The sequence below is a fragment of the Alexandromys fortis genome, unplaced genomic scaffold (assembly GCF_014885135.2).
Source record: "Alexandromys fortis isolate MF-2015 unplaced genomic scaffold, M_Fortis_MF-2015_v1.1 scaffold_189, whole genome shotgun sequence".
In the NCBI taxonomy this organism is placed as follows: Eukaryota; Metazoa; Chordata; class Mammalia; order Rodentia; family Cricetidae; genus Alexandromys; species Alexandromys fortis.
The window spans coordinates 1,900,296-1,913,416 of record NW_026068081.1 but is presented as its reverse complement, the minus strand read 5'-3'; the positions used below and the strand labels follow the sequence as shown (position 1 = coordinate 1,913,416).

General features: G+C 38.3%; 1 protein-coding gene across 3 annotated transcripts in view; it reads right to left on the bottom strand.

The window, feature by feature from the left end:
• Dock11 (dedicator of cytokinesis 11) overlaps positions 1 to 13,121 on the bottom strand; it is a 195,480-nt gene that overhangs the window by 13,792 nt on the left and 168,567 nt on the right. For all 3 annotated transcript variants that reach the window (XM_050121924.1, XM_050121926.1, XM_050121927.1), the window contains 3 exons: positions 4,507 to 4,629; positions 2,801 to 2,914; positions 1,289 to 1,435 (listed from right to left, as the gene is read on the bottom strand). In XM_050121924.1, the coding sequence (XP_049977881.1) occupies positions 1,289 to 1,435; positions 2,801 to 2,914; positions 4,507 to 4,629 (384 nt within the window). The remainder of the gene's footprint in view (positions 1 to 1,288; positions 1,436 to 2,800; positions 2,915 to 4,506; positions 4,630 to 13,121) is intronic.

The following is a 13,121-nucleotide window of genomic DNA, read 5'->3' as shown; positions in this document are numbered from 1 at the left end:
GAACTCTCATCCTGGCAACTGTTAGGACGCGGGCATTCTGAGTTCCCAAGGCTGTCTAGAAGCAGCGGTACATTCCCTACAAAATAGCCTCTCCTGCTAGAATTTTTCACACCTCATTATGGTAGGGCCTAATGGGATGGATACTATTTGGGGCAAGACCAAAAATATCTCTCTGGAAACCGACTTCATTGGAAATGCAGCCACAACCCATGCTTGTAATCCCAGCACTAAGGAAGTTAAAGGGGAGCACAGTTGTTGAGTCTGAGATCAGCCAAAAACCAAAGCAAAACACTGGGGGTTGGGACCTGCAGTAAAACCTTTGAGAATCCAGGCAAGAGGACCCGGATTTGAGCACCAGAACCATTTGAAAAAGCTGGGTGTGGCACCGCACACCTGTAATCCTAGTCCCAGGGAGACAGAGACAACAGGATCCCTGGGTTTGCTGGCCAGCCAGCCAGCTAATTTAGAGTTCCAGGTTCAGGTGGAAAGTGGCTGAAGACATTCAACAGTGACGTCTACCTTCCACATGCATGTGCTCACATGTGCATATAAACATATAGGCACACAAGCCAAATAAGAACAACAATAAAATGTAAGTATGGTCACTCTCATTGAATTAGGACTATTTCAGCACAATATAACAGCCCTCTCTGTCTCCAGATGATTTTAGCCATACAGTAGCCAACTAAGAATCCAACTAAGAATCATGCTGTACTTAATATGAGGGTTTCTGCCTAGTCTTATTGTAGCTTATTATGCTGTGTTCGGTTGGTATCTCTGGGAGGCCTGCTCTTTTTTTTTTTTAAGGGAAACAGGAGAAGTGGATTTGGGGGAGATGGGAGGTGGAGGGGAGAACTGAGAAGGGCAGAAGGAAGGAAAACTGCCTTTAGGATGTATGAGAGAAGAAACAAAGAGCCATGCTGTAGAGCTGAATGTTCAGCAGCTGAACTGTATTAAAGCCCGTCTCTTCTATTATTATTAATGAATGCTTTTAATGTAACTGTATAGTCACTTTCTACATAGTAACTCATTTTATGTGCATAGCAACCTCATGAGGATGGTACGATTGACAAAAATCACACACAGAGGGGTTAAGTGACGTTCCTATCATCACACCGTTAACAGAGAATGGAGATTTGAGCCCTGGCCTCCCTGATTTCAAAGCCTCCATTCTTTCTGTCATCTGATAGATTCCACTTCCATGCGTCTATCCCATATATCAATCAGGAGCAACACACTGGGCCTGAAAGAAATTAACAACGATTTCCAAATGCATGGCACGGGTTACCTTGTCTGAATCTTGAATTATTTTGACATTTTCAGTACCAAATTTTTCACCATAAAGTTTCACAAGTCTCAAGGAAATCTCTGAAAGGCCTGTGAGCTTGGGTTCTTTATAGATGTATTCTTTTCCATCTTCTTCTTCAAAGAAAGACTATTAGAAAGGTAAATGAATAATAGTTTACAAATAGTATATGTAAAAAGCATTCAAGAAAAATCTGCATAGCTAGTGACAATATATTTGAATACACTTAAGAGTTATTAATATTAGTTTTAACATATTTATGCTGACTAGTTTTACGTCACCTTGGCATAGCTAGAATCATTTGGGAAGTTGCAACCTCAATGTGTGAGGGCCCAACTCACCGAGAAATGGTAGCACAACCCTGGACAGGTGGGCCTGGGGTCTATAAGAAAGCAGGCTGAGCAAGCCATGGGGAGTAAGTCAGAAGTAAGTAACATTCCTCTATGGCCTCTGCATCAGCTCCTGCCTCCAGGTTCCTGCCTTGAGCTCCTGCTCCGACTTCCTCATTAATGGAGCTGGCTTAATTAGCTGTAAGCTGAAATCAACCCTTTCCTCCAGAAGTTGTCTTTTGTCATGATGTCCATTATAGCAATAGAAACTCTAAGACAATATTAATATTTTTATTTTATCATATTAAATATTATTAATATTTATAACATATTTATATTATATTATAAAATTTATATTATTAATAATATAATAATATATTAAAGACACAAGCACATATTCAACCTCCTAACTTCGAATAAGTGAGAACTGTCAAATGTACAAGTACACAAACATATTGTCTGGAAGAGGAAGGTGTCATTAGGAAGTATTTCTTATTTTTATTAAGTATTCCCATGTTAGATTTTCTTTCTTCTGTGTGTACTCAAATTCACAAATATACGAACATATTATTGGTAGAAGGAAGAAACTAAGAAGGATGTTTTTTATTTTTGTGGATTTTTTTAAGAGTGGTTCCCATACATAATGTCTTGTTTATTTTAACAGATTTTGTTTTTTAAATTTTTTAATTAATTATTTTATTTTATGTGCATTTGTTTCTGCCAGCACGTGTGTCTGTGTGAAGGTTGTCAGAACTGGAGTTGCAATTACAGACAGGGGTGAGCTGCCATGTGGGTGCTAAGAATTGAACCCAGATCTCCTAGAAGAGCAGCCAGCGCTCTTAACCGCTGAGTCATCTCTCCAGTCCCCTTCCATGTGTGCTTAATCTGTTTCGTATTACAAAGCTTTAACTACTAGATACTTAATGTATACTTCAGAAGCTTAACAGAGAATCAAACTGAGGGAGGAATCCATACTTTGCATCCCCAACCAAATTATACAGCAGAACCAAAGTGAACGAGAACATTAGGAAAGGGACTTTCCGCTGTGCGAAAAGCAAGACAGAATTCCAGAAGCAACAACTATACAAAGGCCATCTAATAAGTCAAAGAAGAACATTTAAAAGCCAAACAGCTTGAAGAATGAACTTTACTAAAGCACACTTACCTGGCCATAAAAGGCAACTCTGAAGAAAGTACCTAAAAGTCGTTTTTTGGTGTGCATAACCTCCAAAATTTTTGTGTAAGCGCCATGAAGAGTCCTATAGACTTGAGTCAGTTTCTGAAAAATAAGAATATACATGTGTGTTTTTGTCAGTCACTGTATCACAACCAACATGCAAGAGTAAAAAACCACCAAGGTTTAGTTTTTTTTAATGTGGATTTTTTTTTGCTTGTTTATTTTATTTTATTTTTGAGACAGGGTCTTGCTATATAGGCCAGGATGTCCTGGTACTCACGATGTACTCACTTTATTACCAGACCATCTTGGGCCATTAGCAAGACCTCATCACAAAGTTGTGATGGCCTGGGTTCAATCCCCAAAGTACAAAACATATTACATTAGCTGAATATGAGTTTTACCTATTTATCTAAAGATTATAATTTTATTTTTATTTAATTTTTATGTGTGTGAGTGTTTTGCCTGCATGTATGCCTATCTACCACAAAGGTCAGAAAAGGGCATCAGATCCCCTAGAACTGGCTTTATAGTTGCTTGTTAGATGCCATATAGGTGCTGGAAACTGAACCCAGGTCCTCCGCAAGAGCAACAAGTGCTCTTACTAGCGGAGCTATTTCTCTGGACTGATGTTTAAATTCTTCCCAACTTATTTTCTGGTGAATCAATGAGCTTTATGGGGCTTGTTGACAAGAGTATGGGTGAGATAGCCCCTTCCAGTAGCAAAAATGACTCAAAGACATCTGTGTCACCAAAGCCCACCCCAGCGCGGCTGCTTAAACGCTGGAGCATCCTGCACAATTTGCAGGCGGCTCAACAAGTTGAAGAGCATCTGTTTCAGGCAGCTCAGTTCATCTGAGACTCTTCTGGGCAGCTCAGATGGTCTGATCATTTACATTGGAGAAGGAGGGGCTTAGCACCTCTAAGTTAGCTCCAGGGACTTCCCGAAGCCTTTGAGCTTCAAATAGTTTTTTTTTTTTTTCTTTGACACAGGGCCTTGCCATGCCGTCTAGGCTGGCCCCTAACTTGAGCCGGTTATCCTGTCCCAGCTCCATAAAGTGGCGGGATTATAGCTGTACATCAGCACACTCATCTTGTTCCGACTCTCAAAATACGAATTCCAAGCCATCCTCTTCTCCTTTTTGTACATTTGCAGTAGAGATTATGATACGGACTCAAAGACTTGAATCCAACAAAAACCTCTGTCTCATGCACATGGCAGCAGCTTTTCACTGCTCTCCTGGAGGATTTACCAACAGTCTTCCCGGCAGGCCAAATCAATAAACAAAGCTGTTCCTGGTATCATGCTATGTTTCATCATCATGGTCAGCCAGCAATTTTAGTCACTGCACTCAAGTTCAAAGAATACAATCATGTTTCCAGAGCTTTCTTGGGCAATACGGAGGTTTGACAGTTTTGACAATCCAAGGGGGAAACTTCAAATCTAGACCTGGGGGGTATCTTGGCAATAGGGCATGTGCCTAGCATGCCCAAGATCCTGGGGTTCATCCCCAGCACCACAAGCTAAAAGGATATTTATTCTATGATAAAATTCCAATGCCATAATATAATGAATCACCTATGTTCTTCAGAAGACATCCGAGGAAAAAGATAGGAACGGCGCTATATTAGTGTTTTTGTCAAGACTGAAAATAAGTATACCAGGTAATGATGCGAACGTGTTCATTGCTTACCTCAAACTCACGGCGTTTCTCATAAATTGGAATAATCAACTTGGAAATCTCAGAAATTACTTCATAACGTTCTGCTTTCCACAAGCCATCCACACACTGTTCTAGCAGCTCCAGCAAAACCTCCTGCATTCAGAGAAATATTCAGCTGGGTATTACGATAGCGTCAAATCAACTTCAAATCATTTTAACTTACTAAAGAACAAACAGAAGGGGCTGAGTTCAAGCAAGTACACAGAAGTATATTTGTAAGACCACATCTTTCCCCCCTCCAACTCTGTCTTTGAAAACAGGACCTAGCTATGAAGCCCAGGCTGTCTGTCCTCCAACTGGTGAGCTTTCTACTTCAGCCTCACTGAATGCTGGGATTCTGGGCACGTGCCAGCAAATACAGAGCTGCATAACAGGATTTTCTGAATCAAATGCTATGAGTACTAGAAAACCAAAACAATTTCTAAAATATGAAATCAATGGCAACAGTAAATTATATATTTTTAAATGTTTTGTTTAAGTGTAAATAGAGACTTTACTTGCCGATAACATCAGGTTGAATTGAATCTTTTGGTTGTTCCAAATTATGGACTAAGTTGACCTGAAGGTCGAAGAGTGATTTACTGGGGATGGAAAGCATACCAGGATGGGACAGGGTGGGAGGTGAAGGTAGAAGGGCAGTTGGCTATCATCAATGAATGCTGTATGCATACACAGAAGTATCATAATGAATCTCATATATGTTTTATGTTTTAATAAAAATATGTAACCAAGTTGAGAATGTATAAATGCCTAACAAGGTAAATTTCACTAAGCTTGTACATGTCCATTACTTCTCTTTCCTATCGAAACTATATTTGCATAGAACATTAGTCTAAATCGAATATGACAACGTCTCGAGCTATTACAAGTGTTAGGAATGTGTTTTCCTTCTGATCTAGGGAACTGATTGGCAAAATGGTCTATTTGTCTCTTAGACAACCAAACTCATTGTCTAGCTCTTATTCCTCTGTAGCAGGTGGCAATAATCTATGAATTCTTGGCTGGAAAATTAGGTGCAGTTTGGACTTTATCCTGTTATGTGTTGAACTGTATTCCCCTAAATGGGAAGCTGCCTCAGAACGTGACCTGATTTGGGGCAAGATTGTTATAGATACAACTGATTAGGTTGAATATACTGATACAAAGTGAATCCTCAAGCCAATATGGCCGGCAATCTTTTAAGACACTTCAGGGAAAATACCATGGGAAAACACCTTCTGCCATGTAAGGGCAAAGCAAGCAGGGGTCATCTACAAACTGAGAAATTTGCCCTCCCTGGACACATTACCTGATGGTGGTTTGATTTTGGACTTCTCATTGTTTAGAACTCTGAGAAATTCATTTCTGCTATTAATCATCTCTCTAGTCTATGGTATTATGTTATAGCAATTGGGTGTTAAAATAGCTTTTAGACAAATCCATTTCGAACCATTTTAGCCCTGCCACCTTTCCTTTCCCAGTATTTCTCAAAAACAACCCTTTCCCTCGATTTCTGCATTTACTGCTAAGGCTTAAGAGTTCACTACTTTTTTTCCCTGACCGATCTTCCTGACTCGAGCCTTCCAGTACATCCTCTACGGATACATCTCAAGGTTCTGATCATGCCACTGAGAATCTGAAAACATGCCATCACTCACAAAACAAGGGGCAAGCTCCTTCGTGTGGCACACATGGCTTGCATGATATGGTTAGTGCTTCTATGATTCTTTATTCAACAAGCCAAGAGCTCTAATAACAGGAGGGCTTACTAGCAATTCTCCTGAAAACCCTCTACCCTTCTACCCTTCTTTAGAATAGCTTAGGTACTACCATTCTAGATGTTTTTCCTGGTCCAGATAAGGAAGACCAGGTACAAATACTTTCTTCCCCACTCTACCAATCAATGGTGTAAATATTTATAGTTCTACAATATTTGCACACTGTCTAGGTAGTAACTGACATTCCGAATAAGCTGCGACTCTTTAAGGGTGGGAACAACCTTATTTCATTCACTGCCTTCTTTTGTAACTCATTATCAATGTGACTAATTGGATAAGTATGTTACTATGGTTAGCATAGTAACATTCAATGGCTATATTGAGAATTTCAGCAGGTTGGGCATGGTGGCACATACCTCTAATCTTAGAGCTCTGGAGGCAGAGGCTGATCAATCTCTGTGAGTTCAAAGCCAGCCTGGTCTACATGGCAAGTTTCAGTCCAGCCACAGCTACATAGTGAGATCCTGTCTCAAAATACCAAAAACTCAGTTACAAACTAATGGTGTTTGTTTCAGAAAGTGATAGTTGTCTAAGAATGATAAAAAAAAGATAAGGGATATACCACTAGATAAGCCTAATAGATTAATAAGTGGAGAAAAGGGTATTTAATCTGATACATACAAGTAACATTATACAACTTGAATGGATTATATATGCATTTAGAAATATACACACATAACAACAATGAAAAGAAATGAGGCCATGAATTTGAAAAAGAGTGTGGGGAACACGGGAAGGTTTGAAGGGAGGAAAGAAAAGGGGGAAGTGACGTAAATATATTATAATCTCAAAAATATTAAAAATAAATCTTTAAAATTACTATATATCTTTTTAAAAAATCAGCATCTTTTCATGATAGTAAAAAAGAACAGCGGATGGAAATGAATAGAAGGACGTTTTTTAATCTCAAAGAACATCCACTACACGCTGAAGGCCAAACATTGTTATTCTAAAGCTGGGAACAATGCAAAGATGTACACTCTCACCATTTCTGCTCAGCACCACCATCTGAGCTAGTAAAATATGGCAATCAAAAGGGAAAAGACATACAGACTGACAAAAGTAAAATTGTGCTTCTGTGTAGATGGCATGATTGCCTATGCCCTAAATCATAGAGAATACACAGATGATTATAGTAAGGCTGACAAGCAAATTCCGTTAGAAAATAGAATGCCAGTGAGATTTCTATATACTAGCAACAATACATATTGAAGAATAAAATAGAGCAATATCTAGTACGTAAAGGCCTATAATTCCAGCTGCTCAGAAGAATAAGAAACAAGGCTTACAAGTTTAAGGCCTGTATGAACTCCAGAGTGAGTTCAAGGGAGGTTCATGTAAGTGGGATCCTATCTTAAAAAGTGAAAAAGGCTGGGGATATAGTTCAACACTTGCCTAGTATGTGTGAGGTCCTGGGTTCAACTCTTCCCCAACCCCTCATAAAAAGCAAAAACATGAAAAGTAAGCAGTAGTATTTATGACAGCATTAAAGCACCTGATATATCATTATAATATCCAATAATATCTCATAATAAATCTAAAAACAAAAATTTACCCTGAAAACTGCAAAATAATGCTGAGATAAATTAAAAATAGCCTAAATGTTTACTGATTGGGTGTCATAGCGTTGTTACCTGCTCTGTTCTCTATATAGTAACATAAATTTAACATTCCAGCCACACCTTCAATTTCCAAAAGGTTATTTTTGAAAAAAAACATGCCTATACGTTTTATACGGCAATTCAAATTCTACAGCACTGTTTTTTTTTTTAAAAAAAAAAAGAACACTGAGAAAGAATAAAGTTAGAGAGCTAACACTCCCTGAGCTTACAACGTCTCATAAAGCCATGGTAATAAAAAAAGGATGGCCCCTGTACTCTAGCTCAAACTGAGGGGTGTAGCTACCATCCCTCATCAAAGAAGCTTATTTTTGTAACAGATACACTATTCTAGAAAGCCACAACTGGCAGAGAACGAGTGATAGTAGGGTACTCAGCCCAAAGTGATACAACTATACCCAATGCTCTGGAAACATCGAAGAAGAGAGGGCAGAAAGACTGCAAGAGCCAGAGGACCAAGAAGTCTACTGTGTGATTGTGTCTTCCAGCTACGACAGTGAAGCTGCACCCATGAAAGCTCAGCAACATGGCTGCCTAAAGAAGAACTGGACAAATGGAAATCCCAACTATGGATGGAGGAAATCTCATAGGGCTCCATCCCTAGTTATGACTAATTAATGCCCGCTGAAAGAGAGAATCAGTCTTCTCTAGGGATAAGCTCCCTAACTGGTTATCCAATCCTAAATGGTCAGAACTAAGCACACAGGCATACACACAACTCTGAACAGAGTCAGCAGGTTACATTAATGTATTCTTGTGCATCTATGTATATAAAAATAATAATTAAATACAAAGAGGCCATGAAGTTGAGAGGGAGTACAGGGAGCGGGGGATATATGAAAGAGGTTCTATGGAGGGAGGAAAGAGAAAAGGGGAATGATTGCTATATTAATTAAAAAGAAAAGAAAAAAGTATGATATTGATGTTGACTTGTACAACTAGCTGAGTGGTAGAGACAGGGACTAGAAATAGACCGCATATGTAAAGAGGTGAGGTTTTGACCAATGTGCTGAAGGAAATTCAAGGACGCTAAAGGAAGCTTCTATTTTTCTCTAAACGACATGGACTGCTTAAGCTATGTCTATAAAAAGTGAACTGTAGGCCTGGGTGTGCGCCAGCCTAGCATGGGCAAGGTCATGAGTTCAAATTCCGGCACTGAAAAAAATGAACCCCTCCCTTCAACTTTGACTGCTATCTTATTCCAAGCTCAAAACATAGTTTTAAAAAACAGAGGGTTAATGCTATCATATTCTTGAGGTAAAGACATTTTTAAACTATAGATAGAAAGAAAAATCACTAAAACCTTCACACACACGCGCGCGCACACACACACACACACAGTTCCTGCCACACATAGTGGTATGCACCTGCAGTCCTAGCGATTGAAAGGTTGAGGCAGGAAGACCATCCTGGAGTGAATGCCTCCAAAAAGAAAAAAAGACCTTTCTGTTTAACTGGATTAAATTAAGAAAATGAAATAGACAAGCCAAGACTGGTAAATAAACACCCATAGACATGCATATGCTATAAAGAGTTAACAGTCAGGATATAAAAAGGATTCCCACAAATCAGTCATAAGAATAGACAGTGCCACTTTTAATAGCTAGAAGACATGTCAACAGAAAAGATACACAAGAGGCCAGGGGAAACATGAAAAAGTGCATTAGGGATGTGTAATGAAAAGTCACGATGTGACAGATACTAATTCATGCCTAATATCATGGTTTAAAAAAATCTAGGAATATCAGATGTTAACGAAGATATGGAGCAAGTCATTTACCGAAAATGGTTTAACTATGAGAAACACATTGGAATCCCTTTAAAAAGCTAAGTAAATTCGATCTGGGTATTCTGCTTCACTTTCGAGTATTACTGAAGAGCAATGAGGACATGTGTCGACCAAAGAAGAACGTCTCTAAACTGAAAACAATTCAATGTTTATCACCTGGAAAATGGGTTGAAAAATTATTATTATGGTGGAATATTATTTAGTAATTAAAACAAACTTTCAATATACTCTACATTATGGAGAAATCTCAACATTAAACTGAGGAAAGGAACACACACATACACACATAAGGATACACACTGAATAGTTCCGTTTTTCTGTATTATTTTAACAGGGTTTTTATTTATTTATATTTTATGTAATTGGGTATTTTGCTTACATGTAAGTCTGTGCACCACGTGCATGCCCAGTGCCTGTCGAGGTCAGAAGAGGACTTTAGATCATCTAGGATCGGAGTCACCGAAGGTTGTGAGCTACCATGTGGGTGCTGGGAACAAATTAAACCTGTGTCCTCTGGAAGAGCAGCCAGGGCTCTTAACCACTGCCCTATCTCTCCAGCTCAGTAATTTCACTTTAATGACGTGAAAGCTAATCTATGATGATGGAAACCATATGGCAGTGGCAAAGAGAAGCTCTTTTAGCATTTCATACTCCAGTCCAGACAGGACTGGAACTTACTTTATAGCCCAGGACAGCCTCGAACTTATGGTCAATCCTCCTGCTTCAGACCCCAGAGTGCTGGCTGTGATTACAGGCAGGTGCACAAGAGAACTTTATCTGCAGGAAAGTATGTTTTCTATTTCTTATTTCTGGTCATAAACTACATTGGTGTATATAATTGTCAAAATTCATCAAACCATTCCCTTAACATGTGATATATTCTATATTCTCTATTTAAGCTGTTAAAAATCAATACAGAAATAAATTTATAAAAATGAGGTTCATATTAGTAGTTTAACTCACACACTTAAATACAAGGACTAAATGGAGAACTACTTTGGTTTTCACTTCAGTGTAATTCTCTCTCTCTCTCTCTCTCTCTCTCTCTCTCTCTCTCTCTCTCTTTCTCTCTCTCTGTGTGTGTGTGTGTGTGTTCGCATGTGCATATGTGAATTCAGAGATCAGAGGAGCATACACAATGTCATGTTGTGTCATTCTCAACCCTAACACATTGATATGAGGTCTCTTATGAAACATGGCGCTAACAGCTTTTGGCTAGCCTGTCAGGCCAGCAAGCTCTGGGGATCTATCTGTCTCTCTCAGCCGGTGCCAGGGCTACAAAGAGATGCACCTTCTTTTCCTCTTGGTGCTAGGGCTCTAAGCTAACTTATCCAGTCCTTATGTCTATGTAGCAAACACCCATTGAATGATCTCTCCAGACCCAGACCTTAGCTGTGTTTTTGTAAGAGAAGGTCTTGCTTTATAGCCTAGGCTGACCCGGAACCCACAACCATCTCCTTTCCTCTCCCTGCAGACTACTGGGATAACAGATGTGTACTGCCAAATATGGCTCATTTTAATGTGACTTCTAAATCAATGTCACCTTTTCCAAAGGTGAGAGTGTGAGGAGGAAGCCCTACTACATGAGCCCAGACAAACTATAACTTATAATCAAATAAAAGCAAATATAGATTATTGCAAAAAAATCCAAAAAACAAGGGCAATTTTTTTTGTTTTTTCACAATTTACATACTGTTTATTTAGTTAAGTCCCTAAAATCAATACCTTTGTCTGTACCTCTTTTGTTTAAAATACATCATGACATGGTAAACAGCTATATAAATGAATTTTTCTAAAACACACTCATTGCTAATGTTTCTCTCTTGCACATTAAAAAAAAAGAGTATCAGAAATCATAGCATTTGATAGATCAACCTAAATGTATCTTACTATTAAATTACTAAAGAATGTTAAGTTTTACATTTCTAAAATTATAAATTTTCTTTGAAAAGGTCAGTCATTTTCCTGAGCCACATTTACTAACAGGAGGACATATTTCAACTATTGAAATGAGAGGAAAAGTGATTACATTCAATATTAAGAGAAAATAATAGTTAAAAATGTAGCTCTCCACCGAGAAAACAGCGATGTGCTCCCGAGAAGGTTTCCAGATGGAGCAATCCTGTTCTCAAGGATGAAAAGCTCACTGAGGGCTGATAAAACAAGAAACCCTTTAGAGTAGTCACCTTGTAGATGATTCTACAATTGATTGCACACAAAGAGGAAAAGTAGGGCCTGTTTTAACTGTTACTGCTGAATCTCTTTCCTGAAGTTTCATGGTCATATTAATATTTGTTTGCACTGCCAGCTATGGATAGTTCCAAACCAATGGTCGTACGGATGGCCTTGTTTAACCGCAGTGGGTCACAGAATAAAATGACGTACACTCTAGGAAGGGAATTTGTTGGGTGCAGGGGAAGTTGATGGGAGTTGGAGGGAGCTAAGAGAGGGTAGTGGGGTAGTGAGGGTACTCTTTAGGAATAGCTATTTACATGTTAATTTTTGCATTTTGAAGAATATGTGGTTTTTATATTTTAATTTGTTCTTTAAAATAATTTTCTTCCTTCACAGTCTTGGGAATATAATCATAATTAGTAAGATTAAACAGGATGTATTAAGTGATAAATATATCTTGGTTAGGAGTGGTGATAGCAAGACAGTGACTATTTAAGCAAATGTATATGAAGACTCATGTAGTCACTTTTTAACTAACATTTTATTGTTTTGAATTAAAAAAAATTTGATGCTGTTTTTATTGAAACTCATCAAATCTAAAGGGCCTATATGTTTTCAATATATACTATATACTATTTTCATATTAAATACTGAATATCCAGTTTTCCAACTTCATTTTTTAGGAAAAATCAGAAATGATTTTAAATATGAAACACAAACAAGGCATAAGGGCAAGCATTAAATCTAACTATATCAGTGTTCTGTTCTCGAGAGGCAAGGGACAGAAGGACACTTGATGAAGACAGCTTAGGTAGCACTGGGAACCAAATAAGAATTTCTAACAATATTTATCCTTAGATTTTAATTACCTAACTTAGCACTTGAATTTGGTTATACTCCTCCTCTATGTTTTCACCGATTTGCTCGGGCTTCACAGTCTCTAGCCATTTTCTTTAGAGACTTTAGATCTTGATGTTTAGGTTTCTGCCTCAGTGTTCGAGCAGTCTGCTGGTTAATCTAGGTAAATCTTTTCTTTTATTAGCAGATATTTCTAGAATCTTGTCACCGCCACAGCTCATCTAGGACTGTCTACTTGCATATTCAACTTCCTATCCACTGTATATCCAATAAATATTGACTGTATTCTCTATGCCAAGTGAAAAAGTTGGAGATACCAAAGCTAAGAATTCTTCCTAAAGGCAAGGAGATGATAGTCATAAAACAACAACAACAGCAACAACAACA